The 20,489-nt window shown below is 49.0% G+C and overlaps 9 protein-coding genes across 9 annotated transcripts; 5 read left to right on the top strand and 4 right to left on the bottom strand.

The window, feature by feature from the left end:
• Positions 1–459: 459 nt before the first annotated feature.
• Positions 460–2,541, top strand: KY384_004169 (uncharacterized protein; the record flags this gene model as incomplete). The annotated part of the gene is made up of 4 exons (XM_044812675.1): positions 460–558; positions 790–886; positions 939–1,010; positions 1,067–2,541. 4 exons carry the CDS (start codon positions 460–462, stop codon positions 2,539–2,541), a joined length of 1,743 nt encoding a protein of 580 aa, XP_044670095.1.
• Positions 2,542–3,179: 638 nt separating this feature from the next.
• Positions 3,180–6,093, top strand: KY384_004168 (uncharacterized protein; the record flags this gene model as incomplete). Its single annotated transcript, XM_044812674.1, has 4 exons — positions 3,180–3,430; positions 3,599–3,935; positions 3,988–5,832; positions 5,881–6,093. 4 exons carry the CDS (start codon positions 3,180–3,182, stop codon positions 6,091–6,093), a joined length of 2,646 nt encoding a protein of 881 aa, XP_044670094.1.
• A 990-nt stretch (positions 6,094–7,083) lies between these two features.
• KY384_004167 (uncharacterized protein) lies at positions 7,084–7,866 on the bottom strand (the record flags this gene model as incomplete). The annotated part of the gene is made up of 2 exons (XM_044812673.1): positions 7,084–7,662; positions 7,720–7,866. 2 exons carry the CDS (start codon positions 7,864–7,866, stop codon positions 7,084–7,086), a joined length of 726 nt encoding a protein of 241 aa, XP_044670093.1.
• A 1,154-nt stretch (positions 7,867–9,020) lies between these two features.
• On the bottom strand, positions 9,021–9,683 carry RPS15 (ribosomal protein S15; the record flags this gene model as incomplete). The annotated part of the gene is made up of 3 exons (XM_044812672.1): positions 9,021–9,387; positions 9,486–9,543; positions 9,647–9,683. 3 exons carry the CDS (start codon positions 9,681–9,683, stop codon positions 9,021–9,023), a joined length of 462 nt encoding a protein of 153 aa, XP_044670092.1.
• Positions 9,684–10,145: 462 nt separating this feature from the next.
• On the bottom strand, positions 10,146–10,559 carry KY384_004165 (uncharacterized protein; the record flags this gene model as incomplete). The annotated part of the gene is made up of 2 exons (XM_044812671.1): positions 10,146–10,322; positions 10,401–10,559. The coding sequence occupies 2 exons, from the start codon at positions 10,557–10,559 to the stop codon at positions 10,146–10,148; spliced, it is 336 nt and encodes a 111-aa protein (XP_044670091.1).
• A 455-nt stretch (positions 10,560–11,014) lies between these two features.
• KY384_004164 (uncharacterized protein) lies at positions 11,015–12,013 on the top strand (the record flags this gene model as incomplete). Its single annotated transcript, XM_044812670.1, has 2 exons — positions 11,015–11,020; positions 11,072–12,013. 2 exons carry the CDS (start codon positions 11,015–11,017, stop codon positions 12,011–12,013), a joined length of 948 nt encoding a protein of 315 aa, XP_044670090.1.
• Positions 12,014–12,524: 511 nt separating this feature from the next.
• KY384_004163 (uncharacterized protein) lies at positions 12,525–13,470 on the top strand (the record flags this gene model as incomplete). Its single annotated transcript, XM_044812669.1, has 5 exons — positions 12,525–12,600; positions 12,658–12,697; positions 12,745–12,791; positions 12,841–12,851; positions 12,913–13,470. 5 exons carry the CDS (start codon positions 12,525–12,527, stop codon positions 13,468–13,470), a joined length of 732 nt encoding a protein of 243 aa, XP_044670089.1.
• A 374-nt stretch (positions 13,471–13,844) lies between these two features.
• KY384_004162 (uncharacterized protein) lies at positions 13,845–17,821 on the bottom strand (the record flags this gene model as incomplete). Its single annotated transcript, XM_044812668.1, has 7 exons — positions 13,845–13,945; positions 14,008–16,615; positions 16,901–16,938; positions 16,987–17,000; positions 17,216–17,388; positions 17,435–17,515; positions 17,573–17,821. The coding sequence occupies 7 exons, from the start codon at positions 17,819–17,821 to the stop codon at positions 13,845–13,847; spliced, it is 3,264 nt and encodes a 1,087-aa protein (XP_044670088.1).
• A 1,160-nt stretch (positions 17,822–18,981) lies between these two features.
• Positions 18,982–19,758, top strand: KY384_004161 (uncharacterized protein; the record flags this gene model as incomplete). The annotated part of the gene is made up of 1 exon (XM_044812667.1): positions 18,982–19,758. One exon carries the CDS (start codon positions 18,982–18,984, stop codon positions 19,756–19,758), a length of 777 nt encoding a protein of 258 aa, XP_044670087.1.
• Between the last annotated feature and the right edge of the window lie 731 nt (positions 19,759–20,489).

The raw sequence follows: 20,489 nt of genomic DNA, 5'->3' as shown, positions 1-20,489 counted from the left end.
GGCAGCTGTAATCTAAGCTGTTTTAAGCGGTGTTCAATTAAGGGGGTTCCAGGCAATATAGTCTGAATGTGCAAACAACACTCAAATTTTGGGCATCGTTTCTATGCCTTCTCTACCAATCTAAACGCATTTCTCTAAGAACCACTCAACAATTGTATGTAGGAACAATCGAGAACCCCGTTTTCTCACTTGATTTGTCCGCACCTCGTATTTTGATTGCTGTATAGCACAATATTTTGTGGTCTCGGGCCGGACTAGAAGCGCGGAGTATTTCGAGATTGCCAGTCATAGTCGTCTATTAGGTAGTTCGTAGGCGGAATTCGTATAAACGTACCTAAGTGCTTAACGACGGTCCGCTCCTTGCGGTACGTGCGAACCAAGCAAAGTGAAAAAGGAGACGTTTTCTTCGCACGTCACATATATCGTCAAGCAATCTGGTCTAGTTCTCTAATTACAACAATGGCCGTTGAAACTCCAAAAATTGCGATCCTCAGTGTCTACAACAAAACTGGCATTCTTGATCTCGCCAATGGACTACAGAAGAAAGGCGTCCGGCAAGTCTGACAAGACACGTTTCTTCAAGTTTGAACGACTGACATTATTACAAGCATACTTGCAAGTGGAGGCACTGCTCGCATGTTGACTGAAGGGGGTATAAAAGTAGATGATGTTTCTGCCATCACAGGCAAGTCTAGTATCTTACAAGGAAGGGTCAAGACTCTGCATCAAGCCGTAAGTAGTCTTGCTTTGAGTAACGAAATTCTTGAAAACTCAACACTCAAGACGTAGGTTCATGGGGGGATTTTGGCCCGTGACACGGCAGAAGACAAAGTTGACCTTGCAAATGAAAACATTCAGATGATTGATTATGTCATTTGCAACTTGTGTATATTTGTCTCTGTTCCCACATGTCTATGACTGTGCTTAATATCCCTTAGATCCGTTCAAAGAGACTGCTCAGAAGATCAATGTCACTATCCCTGAGGCAGTCGAGGAGATAGACATCGGAGGTAAGGCTTTTCATTGTTTTCGATCAACGTTCGCCCAAGTCTCACATTACTCCCAGGCGTCACTCTACTTCGAGCAGCAGCGAAAAACCATGCTAGGGTCACCGTTCTTTCTGATCCTAACGACTATCCAGACTTTCTTCAAGAGCTTAGCAAACACGAGCAAGGCGAGATTTCCGAGACCAGTAGACAACTGTATGCTCTAAAGGTAGGCCCCATTCTTTTACGACGATCACCCTGTTTACAGAAATATCAGGCCTTCGAGCATACGGCAGATTACGACGACGCGATATCTGGATTCTTCCGCAAGAAGTATGCAAGTGACGGTCTCAAACATCTAACATTACGCTATGGCACAAATCCACATCAAAAGCCAGCGTCAGCATTCGTCAAAGAAGGGCAACTCCCCATCAAGGTGCTCTGCGGCTCACCAGGCTACGTGAATCTTCTAGACTCTCTCAACGCTTGGCCGTTAGTCAAGGAACTAAAGAAGGCACTCAATCTTCCTGCTGCTGCAAGCTTCAAGCACGTGAGTCCGGCTGGAGCCGCAGTAGGCGTGAAATTATCTCAGATAGACCGAGAGGTCTGTATGGTCGACGATATCAAGGGAATCGAAGACTCGCCTTTGGCTCAGGCCTACGCTCGTGCGCGTGGAAGTGACCGTGTTTCTTCGTATGGAGATGTGATTGCTTTGTCAGACGAAGTAGACGGAACGACAGCGAGAGTCATATCAAGAGAAGTTTCTGACGGAGTCATCGCCCCAGCTTATTCGAGAGAAGCTCTTGAGATTTTGTCTAAGAAAAAGGGCGGGAAGTATCTGGTCCTACAAATTGACGAAACGTACGAACCCAGCACCATTGAGACTAGATCACTCTATGGCATGAACCTTCAGCAACACCGAAATGATGTTCAGATTTCCCCTCAAGAGACATTCAAGTCTATTGTCACCCCCAAAGACCTTTCTAAACTCGAAGACCATGCTTTGCGAGATCTTACGGTAGCGACAATTGCGCTCAAATACACGCAGTCTAACTCGGTCTGCTACGCATACAACGGTCAGGTCATCGGCCTAGGCGCAGGGCAACAGTCGCGCATACATTGCACGCGGCTCGCGGGCGACAAAGCCGATAGCTGGTGGATGCGAAATCATGAGCGGGCGCGTAAGCTAAAGTGGAAGGCTGGAGTGAAGCGACCGGATAAGAGCAATGCAATTGACATGCTTTGTAGCAATCAGGTGCCACAGGCTGGCAAAGAGAAAGTGGAGTATGAGAAGCTATTTGAGGAGGTGCCACCAGAATTCTCGGTCAAAGAGAGGAAGCTATGGATGGACGAGCTTCAACAACAGAAAGTGGTGCTGTCAAGCGATGCATTCTTCCCATTCATTGACAATGTTCTTCGCGCAGGCCGATCAGGAGTGAAATACATTGCAGCGCCGATGGGAAGCCAGGCGGACGAAGCAGTGGTTGAAGCCTGTGAAACTTACAACCCGCCAATCACTTTTGTGGATCAGAAGACGAGACTATTCCAACACTAAGTAGTAGGTACCTCGTCGTATATAAAAGCTCTAACCGTGACAGAAGTTCTCACGTCCCTGGTTGACGATGCTTTGCTTTCGAGTTTGTCCGTGATGAGACTAGTGCCAATATAGTTCTAGCTGGTCTGGCCAATCCCCCGACTGGGCCATCTCATAGAACTAGATAGCTGCGTATTTACGATAATTCCGCTTAAATCCATCGAGGTGAGATGCTATTGACGTAGGTACTCGAAAGCACGGTAGGAATAGCATTGACCAGTATTGCTCTCCTCCCTCAGCGGGGTTTTGTGACTCACCGCACTGTCGGTAACACTCACTGATTCCACAGGCGCGCGATACCGTCGCTCCAATCCGCACCAAAATTGCTTTAATCAGCACTACTCTAGACCCCAGCCTCTACCTCAATCAAACACCCAGCGCTTTCAACTCACTTGAGCTTCAACACTTACCTTCTCGATCTCATTCTGTCGCAGGGTCAATCAATTGATTAGTTAGACAAATATTCTAGAGATTGTTTCTCTTCGACATCACGACGACTGTCCTGTCTGCGACCACCCCACCTAACACCGCGTCTACGAATCTAGGCCACTGTATAGATACCTGCCAGTCAGGGCCGTTGCTGAATCTCTCTCAACGCTATGAACACGTTCAATAACAGCTACTATGGTACACCCAAGAGTCCTGACATGGCGACTTCGAGAACCGCAAGCCTTTTCGAGCAGCACAACCAGCAGTCTGCCGCACGAGAATCTCCACAGCAATCATCACTGCCTACGCCCTCGTCTGCGACAGCATCAAACAACGATTCTTATTCGCCAGACGGGCAATTCAAGGTCGTGAGAAAAAGAAACCGCGTACCGCTGTCGTGCGCTCCTTGTCGAAACAGAAAGTGAGTAGTCTCAAGTGCCTCAGCTTCCCATTATCGCGAATGTACGAGCGGGTTTGACCGAGATTAAATTTCTAGATTAAAATGTAATCGATCCCATCCCTGCGAAAATTGCGTCAAGAGGGGCGACTCAATGTCTTGCTCGTATGCTGCGCCGAACACGCGCAAAAGGCAGACGCCATCGGCCAGCTCTAGTAATACTCCAACGGACATGCAGAACCGAATAGACAGATTAGAAGGGCTCGTGTTATCTCTCATGACTAATGGCTCAACGTCCGCCGGCCCTACGGCTGCCCAACGTGCTCTCTCGTTGGATTCGAGCGCGAATTCACTACAGCAGCAGGATGTCGATATCAACACACCTGACGGTAGTAGCGTAGCTCTCCATGGCGAGGGCTCTGAAGAAAGTGAAACAGATCAAGTGGCACAATCCATAGGCATTATGAAAGTTGACAACAACAAGTCGATGTACTTTGGCACCACACATTGGGCCACAGTACTCAGTGATGTGCGTATCGGCTTAATGGAACTTTGACACCTTAGCAGCTAACAAGAGATAGATTAAAGAAGTCAAAAGCTATTTCAGCGAGCAGCAGCACCAGAAGCAATTCGAAGAGCAAGTACAGAAAATAAATACTGCCAAAGCTCGAATGGACGGCAAGGTTGGAGGGCCCATGTTTCTACTAGGGGGCAACAAGGTCCCGAACCTTGAAGACGTCATGGCACAAATGCCAAAGCGCACGGTGGCTGATAAATTGATCGCGCGGTACTTCAACTCCTATGATCCCGCAGTGCACATTCTTCATCCCCCGTCATGGTTGAAGATTTACGATAAATATTGGCAAAACTCCGAGATGGCGCATCCAGTCTGGCTCGGCCAAATGTACGCAATTTTCTGTCTTGCAATGAACTCTTACGACCAATTAGGTGATGAACCGCCCGAGTATCGAGGGAAATCGCGAGCCATGTCATCACATTACCGCGGGCTATCTGGCCAATGCCTTCTGCTGGCAGACTTCACAAAGCCCATGTTTCATATGATCGAGACCCTCGTTCTCCACTTGCACTGCGAATATGCTCGATCACGGGACACTGAGGTCGGTGTTTGGGTGCTTGCTGGTATGGTGGTTCGTCTAGCTATGCGAATGGGATATCATCGCGACCCCAAATATTTCAACAACATAAATCCGTTTCAAGGGGAGATCCGTCGACGAGTTTGGACTTTTGTGAGGTCCTCAGATTTGCTGTTTTCTTTCCAACATGGTCTTCCGAGCATGATCCGGGAAGGTGACTGCGACACAGAATTGCCCAGAAACTTGATGGACGAAGAGCTCCATGAGAACATGGAGTTTCTACCACCTTCAAAACCCACCGCAGAGCCTACGCCGGTATCTTACATGCGAGCGAAGGCGTCAATGGTGTTCATCTTTGGCCGGCTTGTCGAGCGGCTTCACCTTTGTAAAGACATCACATACGATGAAATAATACTGTTAGACCAGTCTCTGAGAGAATCCCTAGCTGGCTTGCCACCACATCTTAGGATGCGAAGCCTGGAGGACTCGACAGCAGACCCGGGAGCCTTGATAATGCAGCGATTCAACCTTGAAATTCTGTACCACAAAGGGCAAGCTGTACTCCACCGGAAATTCCTGGTTCAAGCACGCCAGCACAGTCGGTATTCAGACTCTCGTCGGACGTGTATCGACTCTGGTATGGCGCTCCTTCGAATTCAGGAGACACTACATATTGAAGGCCGTCCTGGACACCGTCTATATGGAATGAAGCCCCTAATCAGCTCGCTCACTGCGAATGACTTCCTGCTAGCGGCAACAATAGTGGCATTCGACTTATGCTATACCAGCGAGCATCCGTCAAACAGAACCGCTGGAGACGTATTACTATGGGGCCGAGAAATCCGTAGTGATATGATTCGCGCACTCGAGATATCGCAGAGTATCTGGAAGGAGACCATGGACGAATCAATAGAGTCGTACAAAGCTGACAGATTATTGACAATCACACTCAATAAAATGCGAGATGGAATGCGGCAGGGTCCGAATGCTCAGAATCCGTTCCCTTTCCTTGCGATGGGCAATATCAACGACAACAACCAGGCATTTGGTGCAACCTTGGAGGACAAACCTGAACACTCGGCGGCAATGACGCTCGGGATGTTGAGCAGCGGTGGGATGGGAACCAACGGCAGCATACAATTCAATGGGGCTTTCTCCGCTAACAACGGGGATGCCCCAACAGCTACCACGCAAGTTCCTCAAGATCCTACGATGGGCTTTATGGATCAACTTAATAATGCTGCCCAACCAACGCCAAACCCCCTCGGCTTCTTTGATGGGGCCTTCTTACCAGGCATGGACACCAATGATGGCGAGCCTACTATTGACTGGGTAAGCTCAGAGACCTTCGTTGTGAACTGCAAGACTGACGAACCCTAGGATGCATGGGATTCTTACGTGCAAAATGCGAACATTGAACCTCCACAATTTCCGAAGGCGTCGAACCCGCAGCCACCGCAACAGCTGCAGCAACAACAATCACAATGGCCCGTAAGCGTCGACCCTTCGCTGTCTACTGTAGCGATGGATGGAGGGCCGCAACAGTCACTTAATGCTCCGAGTGCTTTTATGGGCGGCAATATGCCGATGTAAGCATGAAATCAGCGAGGAACGCGAGCGGTGCAGGAATGACCTTTTTGAATCTCAAAATTTCGAGTGGGTGGTACGCATTGTAATGAAGTAATCTATTAGGCAACATCGGATCTACGAAGGCAGACATGACATGCGGAGAGCACCAAGGCATGCCATACTAGTATAGTTGATGACGGTGAGATTGGAGGTGTTTGTTTGAAGCCTTGAACCAATCCACTCACAAGCAATTCATTAAGTTTACACTTCCAAATTTGAGGCAGACAAAAATGCATCTGTTTCCTATTATTCAATCATGTACATCCAATTTAAAGTGGAACGCCCATTTCGTGCATCATTGATCTCCTCGTCCCCCACGAATGACTGGCCTGCTCACACTTCCCGCAGCACCAACCCCCTTTTTCGAACTTCAATGCAGTCTTCGTTGAGTAGGCACCACATCAAGAGCATTAGTCGTAGCACTCAAAACCGCATGAGATCACAGCATAAGAAGACTAGCAATTTTCCCCGCTGTGCGTTGCTCGTACTTCAGGCATCGAATCGTAGGAAAAGAAGTTCGTGCCAGCGAGCTGGTCTTACATATATCATCGTCCACGCAATGCACTATTTTCTGTCTGGGACTCCTCTACTCAACAACACACATAAGGCGAAGCAGGCAGGAATCTACGTCTGCACTTTCAATTCATTGGATGAAAGCGTACGTCACAGAATGCAGTGTAGATGCAAGACTAAGACAGACTTGGAGACGCAGATGTGTACTTCGGCTGAATATATTACCGGATGACGTATCAATGGCTTTTCATACAACCTCTCCCACTATCCTGTCCATCATATTGCCCCCATAATTACGATTAAGCCGGTCCTCATTTTGTCACCCAGAGGACACGCTTAGATGCATACACTGTTTTATTTTTGGTTTTGGTTTGCTCCAGGCATAAATCTTGGCACGTGAAAACAGAAATCGAAGACTTGTATGTCTGCGCTTGACGGAAATCAACCCAGGTAGGCAACGGCCGCGATACCAGCACACAGCAAACCGAAGTTGCTGGCGATTGTGCCAGCGGCACCGGATGGAGAGGGTGCTGGGCTGGATGAGCTGGTCGAGCTGGAGCCTTCGCCTGATGTGGTTGAGGTCGACTCGTCGGAAGAGGTGGAGCTGGCGGAGGCGCTGGATGAGCTGGCTGAGAGGGTGGCGCGGCTCAAAGTGGTGTTGCGGCTGATCGAGCTGCCTGCAGTACCAGCGGTGCCAGCGGTGCCGAGAGGAGCAGTGCCGGATGGCTTGGGCGTAATGGTGGTGGTGACGTTGGCAGAAGCGGAAGGGGTGCTTGATGCGGCCGCTGTGACGGATGCGGAGGTTCCAGAGGCTGAGCCAGATGTGCCGCCCGTGATGGAGAAGAGGCCGGTGTAGTTGATCTGGTCGCCATCTTGGGTGATCTGGAGGGCATAGTCGCTGGCCGATGGTGTGTTCACTGGGACAGCCCAGGTGTAGGAATTGCCATTCGCGTTCTGCACGACGAAGCCGACGGTCTGCAGGTTGCTTGCGCTGCCCTTCTTGAGAGTGATGGTCACAGGCTAAGCGAGTGATTAGTACGTGGGCGATTTCAACTGCCCAACGCGTCGAACGCCTACCTGATTGGCATCACCACCAGCCCATTTCAGAGAGACGGAGTCACCAGCCTTGACGGAGCTGGGGAGGGTAGTGAAGGCGAGTTTGCTTTGCGCGACAGCATGGGCGACGAAGGAAGCGCAGAGAACGAGGGTGTTGGTGAGCTGCATCTTGTTTGTTTGTTTTGAAGTTGGGAAGAATTGAAGTTGATGTGGTTGATTAAATATTATATATGGGCCTGAAAAGAATGACAGACAGCTGAATTTGATGGCAGATGCTTTGAAGTGAGCGGTGTGAAGAAGAAGAAGAAGAAGAAGTAGAAGAAAAACAGAAGGATGAAGCGAAGTCAAGGAAGGGGGCGTGAAGAAATTGCAGGCGCGCTAGCTTGGCCATCAAACTTGGCCCAAATTTGGGTGTCAGGTCGCAACAAGCAGATCAGGCCATTGATTGGCCCGGTAGCCCTAGTCCTCGCGTCGAGACCGTAACGACTATTTTGATATTCTTTCGATGTAATTCGTTGGAAAAAGCATTAAAGAGCCTCTAATCCTTATTTGCATTAGCATCAAGCAAGGTCCCAAATGGTGCAATATCAGGTCAATGTTCCTTGCATTAAATTTGTACAGCATCGTATACAGCGCATGACGCTGTTGTACACTCAGGCGAGTTCATTTCAACCTGACCGCTTGGAACATGTACCCTTCCTCTTTGCAAAGCTGAGTCTTGACAAAAACGGCTAATTGGAAGCCACTTGTAGGATACTGTTCGGTGGCCTTATTTTGTGTCCGTGCTTGCAAGAATCAGCACGCGGTCGTGTAGGGCCCTCTATATTTTGTGTGCTTTACTCGAATGTTTCCATTGACTTCTCGAGTTCGGCACTAAACTTGTGCGCAGAGGGCAATGGCGAGACGTTTTGCTGAAAGTGCAGGGGTATTTCCTCATATAATATCTATCTCTTGTATTCGAGCGTCGAAGCACACGTCTCCAACTACAGATTGGGGGTGAGGTGGACAGACAGCAAAGCTGAAAAAATGACCAGGGCAAGCGAGAATGAAGATGGAGGGGTGAGCTCGTACTGAGATAGTAAGAGCACATGGACCAGTAACAGTGTATGAGCTGCGCGGAAAGCCTGGCCTCAAGTGTATTTTCTGAGGGTTTTCGGCGGGCCGTTTGATGATCTTCAAATCTGATGCACGCAAACATGCTCAAGAGTGGTTGCAAATTCGCCCATCATGCTCAGATCAATGCAGACTTGACCTGCCTGCAACAACACCGACCGTTTACCAGCCGCACCGTAAATGCTACCTTTCTTGAACCCTCTGACGGCCTACTTCAGCGGAATAAACCTCGAGCTGTGCGTAGCCCCAATACCCGGCCGTCCGTGCTTCACCGGCTTATACGAGATACTGAACTCGCCCAAATAGAACCCCACCATCTCAGGCTTGATCTCCACCTGGTTGAATTCCTTTCCTGAATATATCCCAATCACTGACCCGATCATCTCTGGCACGACTATCATATTGCGGAGGTGTGTTTTCACGAGTTCAGGTTTCTCATTAGGCGGCGCTTCTTGTTTAGCTTTTCGTAGCTTCTTGATGAGACCCATCGGTTTGCGTTTCAACCCTCGGTTGAAGCGACGGCGTGCACGGGCGTGAACGACATCGCGAAGCTGTTCAGAGGATAGATCTAGGAGCCTATAGGCGGAACGCGTTAGTTGGGAGATTGAGTGGTAGGTGGGAGGTAGAGGCGAAGATTCGGAGGGCGAATTTGAGTACGGAACGGCTGAACCTACTGGTCGAGATCAATACCACGGTACGTGAATTTGCGAAACGTTCTCTTCTTCTTAAGTTCTACGCAAAAGAGCTTGTCAGTGGAAAACCTCAAACTTTTCGGAGCGTGATGTATGGATGCTGTCATGGACATTGTGCTACAAGTCGAATAGTGTGGACGTACCAGCTGCCTCCTCGGCATTGTATTCTGTGTCAGCCATACTTTTAGTAATCAGCTGCTACCACCGAGACCTCTGTACTTGGTGTCGATGGTTGTTGGAGGTACAGGTGTTCCAGTTTGTTATAGCGTGCTGTGGAAGTCATGGATTCTAAGCGAGTACAATCTAGGACTAGCGTGATATCGAGTCTTGGCACATATATCTGAAAGTAAGGTACGCCTGCTTCATGCCCGTTCCTGATCCTACATGGTAGATCTTTAAGGTACCAGCGACGACTCAATACTTTGGGAGGAGCCGCTCGAGCACATGAGCAGAAGGCGAACCAGCTCTCATCACGAGCAATGAATGACAAAATAGTTATCTTGGCTGGAGCGCATTTGAGAATATGTCGAGGTTTTATTTGAAGCGAGTCAGTCCTTACAAATTGGATAACATCCGTTGTACCCCTCTGCTCGTCTTTTCAAACCGCTGGTCAAAGCCTCGAACTGGGTGACTATGCACCGTCTAATCGAAAAGACCCAAGCCCATATCCTCATCTGATTCCTCATTTTCTTCTTCCTCTGGTTTCTTCTCTTCCTCGGCTGGTGCATCACCACCAGCAGCGGGCGCTGCGGCTCCACCACCACCTCCCCCACCCCCTGATGGGACTGATGCCAATTTGCTAGTACCTTCTGAGATCAACTATACCTTCTCGGTTAGTAACTAGTAAAGTGTATAGGCCTCTGGGTCCTTCGCAGGCAAGTAAGAAGTGGATCATACCTCTTGCAAATCTTTGCCTTTGAGCTCAGAAATCAACTTTTCCAAGCGCTCATCGTCGGATTCAATTCCGACCGAGGAAAGGACTCCCTTGACATCGTCTGCTGAAGGGGATGTATTGCCACCGAGGCCGAGAAGAAGGTAAGCCGCGAGGTGCTTCATTGTGATTTGCTAATGTGCACGTTAAGTAGGGAAACGTGCTCGGTCGTTGTTGAGATTCGTACTTATGATGCTGAACTTGAAGATTTGTGTGAACGAGAGAGCCAATCGATTTAACCGCAAGTTGGGCGGAGACTGGCACTTCAAGTTCTTATAGCGGAGAGAAATGAGTCAGGTTGCGTTGAAGGTATCATGGAATTGTGGAGAGTGCCAAGTCTATAGCCCTACGCTAGTCTTATACTGGCGCTCAGAGAAGAGGTGACCTGGAATTCGCACCCGAGGTGCGACTTCCCTTTGTGACACATCACACTTCAATATGATCCAACGGTGATTGGTGCTTCGAGCGTATATCTGGTGGTGTTAGGAGGCTTTGACTCCTTTTCGCACGGCAAATATGAGTCTTTTCCTTCCTTCTAACCACCAGAGATAGTATACCCTACGACAAGCTTTGTGAAACTATGAGTGTTAGTCATCGAACTTGCCACATATGACTATTTAAACCTGACAAGCGCCAGTTTCTCAACTCAGTACTGGGTTCCATCGGCAAGGATGGTGACAGGACGGGGCAGCCACCTCCGCCTGTACTGCCAAAAAGAAAAGCCGAAGACCCGATAAGGAGACCACATGATAAGTCTTGCAAAGCGACAGGCACAAGTCGTCCAAGTCCAGCTCCCAATGCAGATAACCGGCGCTCCGACAACAAAAATCAAACGGACCGTGAAGCCCCAGAAAACGCACTAGCTATACCATATCGTGGTACCGGCAAGGCGAGTATCTCGGCTCCAACAAGCCCAGTACCAGCGACTGATGTTCCTAAACAACACAAAAAAGGTTCTTACAAAGAAATTATGGCTCGAGCTCAGGCAGCTTCATCCCAGCCCAAGCCTGTAGTTGGTGCAATCAGCCATAAGCAGAAGAGCAAAACTGAGCTAAGCCATAAGAGGGAATTGAAGTTGAAGAAGAAAGAAGTACGAGATAGAAAGTTTGGAATTGCCAAAGAAGGGAGTCGACCGACCTCGTCAGATGGAGGCAAAGGCGAAGGGCAAATGGGAAATAAAAGGGTCGGAGGCAAAGTTGCCCAACAGCCTACATATAAAGGGACGATGAAGCCGAAGGTCGAGACTGCGTACAGAGGGACTGCAGGTAGATTAGCCTCAGCAAAGCGTGATACAAAGCCTGCTGGTCGTCGAAACGCTAATGCTTATGCTGCAACTGATGATGAGCTCGATTCTATGCAGGAAGAAGAGGAGGACGATGGTCATGGCTATTCTGAGGAAGAATCAGATGATATGGAGGCGGGATTCACCGACGTGGAGCTTGAAGAGAAATCGGCCGAGCGAATTGCCAAAGTCGAAGACGAGAAGGAGGCAGCTATGGAAGCCAAGCTCAAGAAGGAAAAGGAGAGGAGAAAGAATTTGCAAGAGCTGGCGAAGAAGGCAAAGCCTCAGAGGTACTGAACGCTGTTCTTTCGTCCAACTCATATCTTTCTGGCTATTATTATTATATGCAGCAAGGACAGGAGACTTTTACTTGCATCTATGCGTTCGATCACATGGGTCAATACAAGATTTTTCCTCTGAGCTTCTCGCATTTCAAGTGGTTCTTGATTACCACCTTTTCTACATGTGACAAAAAGATCTTCCATTGTGATAGGATTCCGCGATCATTCACAGAACAGAGACTTCCACCTTGAAGTTGCACCTACACCAAGCTACAAGGCAGTGGTGACAAAATATCACCTGCGTTGCTGGTTTTGAGCTATGATGTTTCCTCGTCCGCCGAAGTCGTTGCCAAGAACTGACGTAGGAATTCGGGAGCTTAAGGTTGTGACGTTGAACAGCCAGACTGGAAGGAAATACGTCTTCTGCCTTGGAAGGTTTTCTCAAGACGTATTTGTGCGTCCCCTGGATTGGGCGATCACCAATTGTACTCTATCTTCGCTCTGAGATGTCAGAGGAGAAGGCCACCATGTCGAGAACTACACAGGAACTACTCGGCAAGGTGCGCATGATGGTGCCACCCATGTTGGGGAAATTTCATAAAGGTATCAGAGCCCACAATCTCCATTCAATGGTGAAGCTCTGTTGCTAAATGTTTACAGGTCAACTCGGGCGGGTCGCTGTCATAGGAGGTAGTGAAAAGTACCATACACTCGAAGAACCTCGAGGCAAAGTGCTGAAAAGGGCAGCTATACCGGTGCACCATACTTCTCTGCTATGGCATCAGCACGGCTAGGTTTGTCTCATGGGTTCCACTGCACTTGACATCCATTGATCATCCACAGGCTGTGACTTGGTAGGCAGAGACCACCTACATCCTCCGTTAGACTCCTATTAATGCACGGCCAATTATGCAGTCCCACGTCTTCTGCACGCCTCCAGCCGCCAATGTCATAAAAACTTACTCCCCAAACCTCATGGTCCACCCAATCATGCGCGAGACAAACGAAGTCCCTGCCTCCCACTCCCCCGCCACCGACATCGCCTCTCCCATAATCAAAATGCTCAGCAACCTCCACGCTGTGGTAATAGGTCCTGGACTTGGCCGTGACGCCCTCATGCAAGCTACAGTTGCTGAAATCATCAAAGGCGCTCGAGAAGCGAATGTGCCCTTAGTGCTTGACGCGGACGCGCTGTGGCTGCTGCAAGAACAACCGGATCTCATAAAGGGGTACAAAGAGTGCGTGCTGACGCCAAATGTGGTCGAATTTGGGCGATTGGTGAAAGCGCTGGGGCTGAGCGAGGAGGAGATACCGGACACGGGTGAGGCAGGTTGTAAGAAGTTAGCGCAGGCATTGGGTGGGGTGTGCATCGTGAGGAAGGGACAGGTCGATTGGATCAGCAATGGAGAAGGGACGCTGCAGGGGGATCTGCAGGGTGGGAACAAAAGGTCGGGGGGCAAGGCGATACACTGACCGGCAGTATTGGGACGTTTTTGGCTTGGAGAGGGGTCTATCATGAGAAGTTATGGGATGTCGAGGGCGATTTGGGGAGAGGAGAGACTTTGATGCTGGCGGCTTTTGGAGGCAGTTCGGTTACGAGGGAGTGCTCACGGTTAGCATTTCAGAAACATGGGCGGGCAATGCAGGCGAGTGATTTGACGGAGGAGGTGCCGGTCAGCTTTTTGAAGTTGATTGGGGAGAAGGAAGAGAGTAAGCTATAACAAAAACGTCTCAAAGCTCTGTGATCCAACGCGAGGACACATGATATAGGAAAGTCACATGTAATAATATACATCTAGGCTACACCGTGTAAATGCACTAAAGCCCCATAGCACACCCGGTCCTCATTATCTCGTCACAGATGCTGCACCAATCTTTTCGACAGGGACAGCATCTTCCGTTCGTAACCATTCACCATTAAAAGCGTTGATCAGCCAATTGTTGAGTCCTGCAATTGCGCACGATTAGCAGACATATCTAGTTAGATTCCAAAGAAGGAATTCAACTCACTATCATAAACCATCTTATTAGCATTATGGAAATAAATACTATGATCACTGTCCGGGAAAAAATGCACATCGTAATTTTCGACCCCATCCATGTCCAATTTGTCCAGCAACGTCAGCGTATTCTGCAAATGCACGTTATCGTCCGCGACCCCGTGCATGATCAGAAACCTGACATTGTTCTGCAAGGCAGTTGTGTTGGAGATACTTGTGTTCTTATAGCCATCAGGATTATCCTGAGGCGTCCGCATGTATCGCTCGGTGTATATTGAGTCGTAGAATGACCAGTCCGTGACCGGAGCAACAGACATCCCGTATTTGAAGGTCTCGCCGCCGTCAAGTTCGATGGTCTTCAGAGCCATGAAGCCGCCATAACTCCAGCCCCAGATAGCGATGCGTTCGGGATCGACATAATCCTTCGCCGCCCAAACTTTTGCAGCAGCGATCTGGTCCATGCCTTCGTAATAACCAATGTGGCCTCTAATCAAAGTACGGGCTTTTCGGCCGATGAAGCCGGTGCCCCGTCCGTCAAGAGTCACCTGGACGTAGCCGAGGTTGGAGGCAACGTAAGATTGGTAGTCAATGTTGAACTTCTTATCCACGAGCTGGGAACCGGGACCGCCGTAGAGTTGAAAGAGGACAGGATACTTCTTGTTGGAGTCGAAATGGGGAGGACGGCGCTCGACATAGTTGAGTTCGATTCCGTCCACGTTAATAGTACCGTAGACTTCGATGGGAAGTTCTGTCTCGGCGGCTTTTTGGGCTAGGTCTTTATTGTCTTCGATTTGATATTGCCAAAGATGGCCTTTGAAGGTTGGTGTGGATCTAATTTCTTGCCGTGGAATATCAGGTCCCTCATACGAGAGCAAGGCGAAACCCGCTCCCGTAGAGAAGCTTGCGCTGTAGTAGCCTTCTTCATCTGCTTTACTGATGTGTTGTAGTCCTGTCCCATCGAGGTTTACGCTGTACACGTGACGCTGCAACGGCGATTCCTTGGTCGTCACCAGGTAGACCATGTTGGACGTAAGATCAATAGCTGATGGCGCATCAACGACTTCAAATGCGCCGGACGTCAGCATGATTGGCTCTGAATTGTCCAGCGGAGTAAAATAGGCAAGATGATCGTAACCTTCGTGGATCACCGTATCAAGATAGCCAGCATGCGGTCTTCCGCTAGCTGGATCGCTCGGAACGAAGGTCGTCTTCTCTGTGACTTCAAACCAACCACCATCGACTTTGTTGATGTCCCGCTCCCGGACTACCTTGCCGGTGCGCTGAGTGACATCAATCAGTGCTACCTTGAGAATATCGCTCACTCTGTTCGTATTCTTGACCAGAGCCTTGCCTTCTTTGCCAGCCCAGACCAATTCAGTGATCAACCGATCATCGTCTGGGAAGTCAGAGTCTGTAGGGACAGAGAACACCTCATCTTTGTTCACGTCATAGAACTGTAGGTCTACGACTGGATTTGGTGCCCCAGCTTTGGGATATTTCAGCTGCCTGATATCTGGATAATTCTCCTCGCCGGGGTCTGGCTCCTTACCACTGGGTCTAGATAAGAAGAATTGAATTGGATATTCTGGTACTATGGTATCGTTTGTTCTCAGGAATGCAATGTAATCGCCAGCGTCCGACCACCAGGTTGCGCTATTTCCCGCGAAAACTTCTTCCTCATAGACCCAATCTGGCACTCCATAAAACAGATCAGCGCCGCCGTCTTTAGTGATTTGAGTGACTGTCTTTGAAGACAGCTTTCTGAGGAACATGTTATTGTCTCTCGTGAATACAACGGCATCAGACGTTGGTGACCATTTTGCCAATTGTATTCTGTCTTTGGGCTTCGCTGGGTCCAGAGGTTCTGCAGTTTGTGTAGTCACATCAAAAATCCAGTAAAGTCCTGTGAAGGAATGCCTCCAATTCTTTTTCTTTTCCGAGATGGCGAGGACTTTCTTCAAATCCTTGGTGGGCCACGTATCTTCCGTGTCTACGGTCGCGCCGTCAACCGTAAAGCGGCCGTCTTTCATCAACGTTTGACTTGGTTGCGACTCCGTGTGAGGTTTACTCTTTCGAATGTCTTCGGCATATAGGTAGTCACCATTCTTCCCGTCTCCACGCTCCAGTAGGAAGCCGTCTTCTCCATTCGGACCTTCAATCCAGGACACATCTTGCTTTCTTGGCCGCCACGCTCCCGTAAGCACTGAGTCAAGTGTGATGGCCTTGCCCGAACCCTTCGTCACTGTTGCTTGTGGATCGTAAGGTATCGAGGAGGGATGCTTGTATGTCTTTCGCGAAACGAATAGCATCAAGGCTGCCAGCCATCCCCCAATGCAAAGAACGCCCAACACCCACATCAGCCGCCTTCCCCTTCTATCTGTCTTCGATTTCGGCCTGTAGAATGTGTCTTCTGCATCGTAGCTGTCTGTCCTCCTTTTCAGGGGTGACCCTTTGGTATGTCCATTTCCGACGGCTATGCCTTCTTCATTCAGTCTCTCGAGGGCGATAGAAGTATCTGATGAGGAAGCTAAAGAGTCTAGTGATTCTCTGCCCTTATCATGAGAAGGTTGATTAAGAGGTTTGGTCTCCTCATCGTCTTTGTATCGAGAAGCCATCATCTACGCTGCCGCTTTAGAGGTCATAAGCGACACGATGGCCTGATTAAGGATGATAGCATATTGTACGGATGCTGCACGTTAGATGTAAGTCTTAATGCTTTCCATAGTTGAATGTTCTCGTATGGGTGCGGGAATGATTGGATATAGTTGTCTGCAGCTTGTCATTGGGCGGGAGGGTATTGCCCGCATTTGGAATTGACGATCGACGAAAGCTCGTGTCGATCATCCGCAGCGAACGAAGTCAATCTTCTATAGGAAATGAAATATAACGAGGCACACATCTACATGAACAAGGAAGTCCAGTTTATTTTCTTTCATGATGCCTTGCACACCAGCAGTAAGTCAAGCATTTGATTTCCAAGTCTACGAACTTGGACCCTTCAACCTATAGAGCTTGAGATGTCTCAATCCGCCCACAGATACTGCACGCATCCTGCAACATGAACCATGAGGCCAAAACTTTTCAACACTGGGTATGATCCCGCAACTACCTATAATTCCTAACCACGGCTACACGTGAAAAAGCGTTTGCGAATAGTTTATCCAAGTGTTCTGCATTTAATTAGTAAAGTGTGACGGCTAAACAGTGGACATCAATACCCCAGATAGTCTTCCTTGATGCTGCCAATGGCAAACATACTTCCCACGTCACTTCGCGTTCCGATCAACTTAATACGTATCTGGGTGCCCTTCTCAATTACTTGGTCTCCAGTATTGTCCGCCCATTGCGGCGGCGTTGCATTCGGGTCCCATTTGATCTCGGCTGGTATGAGCTGCTAGCGTGAGCTTGACATCTCAAGGCACTGACGGCAATCTCACATGATCCGAGACGAAGACCGGTAGAGGCCCCACGTCAGCAAAGATTCCCATGCGGTTGACCGAAGAAACAATTGCATCGACCTAGAGCAAGTTTGTCAACCGACGACCCTGGACCTTTAATTTTAAGGGAGTTCGAACAGTCTCTCCCTTGAAAGGTCTCCAGACGACTGCCCTGTAACGAAGGGTGTATTCAGCCACAGCACTACCTGGCACGACTCGCCCTTCCGATATCTCAAAGGCGTCCATTATGCATATGACATAATATGAGCCGGTGCATGTGCCCTCGACATCGTCAATTAGGCGGCCTGTCAGATACTCTTTTACTCGCGGACCGAAGAAGGAAGGATGCAGCGTAATGACGCGCTCCAGTTCCTTGAGAAAAAACATGTTGGATCGTGTAGCAAATTTGGTATTCGTAGGTTCTATCTATGTGAAGAGAAGGCGAGGGTTTTGCTCTGGCCGTAAAGGCGCTGGCTCTGGATCACCAGATGCTCTCTCTTAGACCTCTCTCATATCATCACGTTCCTCGAGGCTGTCAATTGTCTCGTTCGGACGCCGATATGATGCGACCCAGCGCAAAAGAGAGGATGGCGACACAACTCAGCCTGCGATCAGCATGGTCCAAAACGCATACAGGCGTTTAAGGACGTACTGTTGCCCACCAGGCTTAATGAATGACTTCGCGAGAGACTAGCGCTTTTGCGCAACCTCTTAGCGACAGCTAGAGGCCACAGGTGATAGTTGTCAGCACTGCGTAAGACGTCGCGGTGAGAGCGATGGTGGTATGTAAGAAGAATGGAAATTTCAAGGCTGAAGCTTCGCGACTCCCAAAGAATGGTCGAAATGCTTGGCAATGAGAGGACCCTACCTTATGGCAAGGGCGCACTGTCTATCACGGCTGCGTACAAAGGCTGTCTGTGATCTTATAAATGCGCATACAGGACGACGACTGTGCAGCTTCCTGGAATGCTAAGTAGGAAGCGTCTAGGTATTCCGTAGCCGCTGACCAATCTGACTCTTCTTGCAATCTACATGCGCATTAGCCAGAAGACCAGACTCCTTTACCATCGTGTGTACAGACGTCTTCGCGTTACTCGTAACGAGTTGTTCATGGATGAGTTCGGCAATAGGAGTCATGCATTCTGGACGAAAAGGTTTTGGGTAGGCGAGGATTGAGGACTGTCTATGATGGCTTTTGAAGTCGAATCATGTGATATCAATGCAGTGACACATAACAGGCTCTCAGTCTCCGACAATATCTTTCAATCGGATCTTCCTTGACATACCCATAAATCTCAATGCTACAGCATTGATCCCTACGATGGCCCCAGGGTTTTCAATGACCGAGGTTAGGAACTAGATGTTACCTTTTTGGGCATCGTTGGTCAGAGATTACGGGAGCATCACATTGCGCCCGAAATGCGACTTCAAAACCCATACGCGATATATAGCCTGCCTTTTCTCTCACTATGATTATTCTCATTCTTTCTCGAAAGTAATCCACAGGAATTAGATATTCGAAAGAAGGACACGAGTCCATTTCTAATATGGCTAGTATTAATATTACCGCGAAGCAGCTTCGCAGCCTCCACGTACCAGGCAAACCGATCATCATGGCAAATGTGTATGACACCCTTTCAGCGGAAGCGGTAGGCTCGTTGCCATCATGTCATGCTCTACACACAGCTAGCTACGCTGTCGCACGTGCTTCAGGCACTAACGATGATGACATGACTCTCGAAACCAACCTTGCGGCAGCTGAAGCGATCATAAAGGTGGCAATGAAGTTCAACAAGCCGCTTAGCGTGGACTGGCAAGATGCCTACGGCAAACGACTCGACGAAGGTATCAGTAGTCTCTTGAAAATGGGGGTTGTTGGCATCAACCTTGAGGATTGTGACAAGGAGACGCAGCATATGCATTCGCCTGAGGAAGCTGTGGCGCGGATCAAGCAAGTCCTCGAGGTGACGAAGCGTGAGGGGGTGCCTGACTTCGTCCTCAATGCTCGGTGCGATGTTCTCGTGCAGGGCGGTGAGATGGACGAAGTAATCAAGCGAGGCAAGTTGTATCTGGACGCAGGTGCCACGACTGTCTTCGTTTGGGGTGGGTCCAAGAGAGGGGTATCTCGCGCGGAAGTGGAGCGGATGGTGAAAGAATTCCAGGGACGCGTGAATGTGTCCATGAAACTGGCGCCTGGAAATCTGACTGCGGAAAACCTCGTAGATCTTGGGGTTGCGAGGATTAGCGTCGGTCCTCAGCTACAAGCTATAGCCCTTGAGCATTTTGGGAAACAGGCAGAGGCTCTTTTGCAGCAGAGGAAGTGAGTCGTAATGGGTGACTAGTCCGAACCCCTGAGATTGGACAACAATTGTTCAGGAGAGACTAGTAGAGTTTAGGAAACAAATCTGCGTCTTCTAGCATTAAGACACCATATGAGCTGCTTTGAGTTGTCACATTTGAGTACATCAGATAGCAGCATTCATTGGTCATGCGAAGGCCTTTGCAGAGGCCTGCTGAATGTTGCTTTGAGTATCTGGTTTGCGTTCCTATTGTCTCAATTCACCAGATCAGATCCCCAGAAAGCTGCATCCTAAAAGAGGAAGTCTGCATCGAAACATTGTCCTGATTCTGGTCTTAATGCATGCAAAAGATTGGAGCTCAACGTAACCTTTGTGGGAGGAGGAAAAGACATCTTCATAGTTTAAAGGATAATCATACAATTGGGCGATTTCTCGCCGAAAAATATCTCCTCATTGGAAAAACACGGCTACTTCGAGCCTGAGATTATTCATGATTAGCTTCGTCGTTCAATCGAACGCGATAAGAGGAAAATGCAGTGTTTTGTGTCTGAGAGACCAAGGGGACGTTCAGTCAAACACCATGCTCATTTTTCGTAATGGTCTCTGGAGATAGATTAGGCTTGGCGAAGTATATGCGGGCAACAAGTCGAGATGAGAGCAGAGAAGCACGACTGCAGATGTCGGTTTGCCTCCTTCGCAGCTTACTTTGCAAGGAAGTGGTCGTGTGGACAAAAGCGAGGATGCAAAAATGCTTT

The sequence above is a fragment of the Bacidia gigantensis genome (assembly GCF_019456465.1).
Source record: "Bacidia gigantensis strain McMullin 20006 chromosome Unknown contig_231, whole genome shotgun sequence".
Taxonomy (NCBI): domain Eukaryota; kingdom Fungi; phylum Ascomycota; class Lecanoromycetes; order Lecanorales; family Ramalinaceae; genus Bacidia; species Bacidia gigantensis.
Note: the sequence above shows the minus strand (reverse complement) of the source record. Positions and strands in the feature narration are given on the sequence as shown.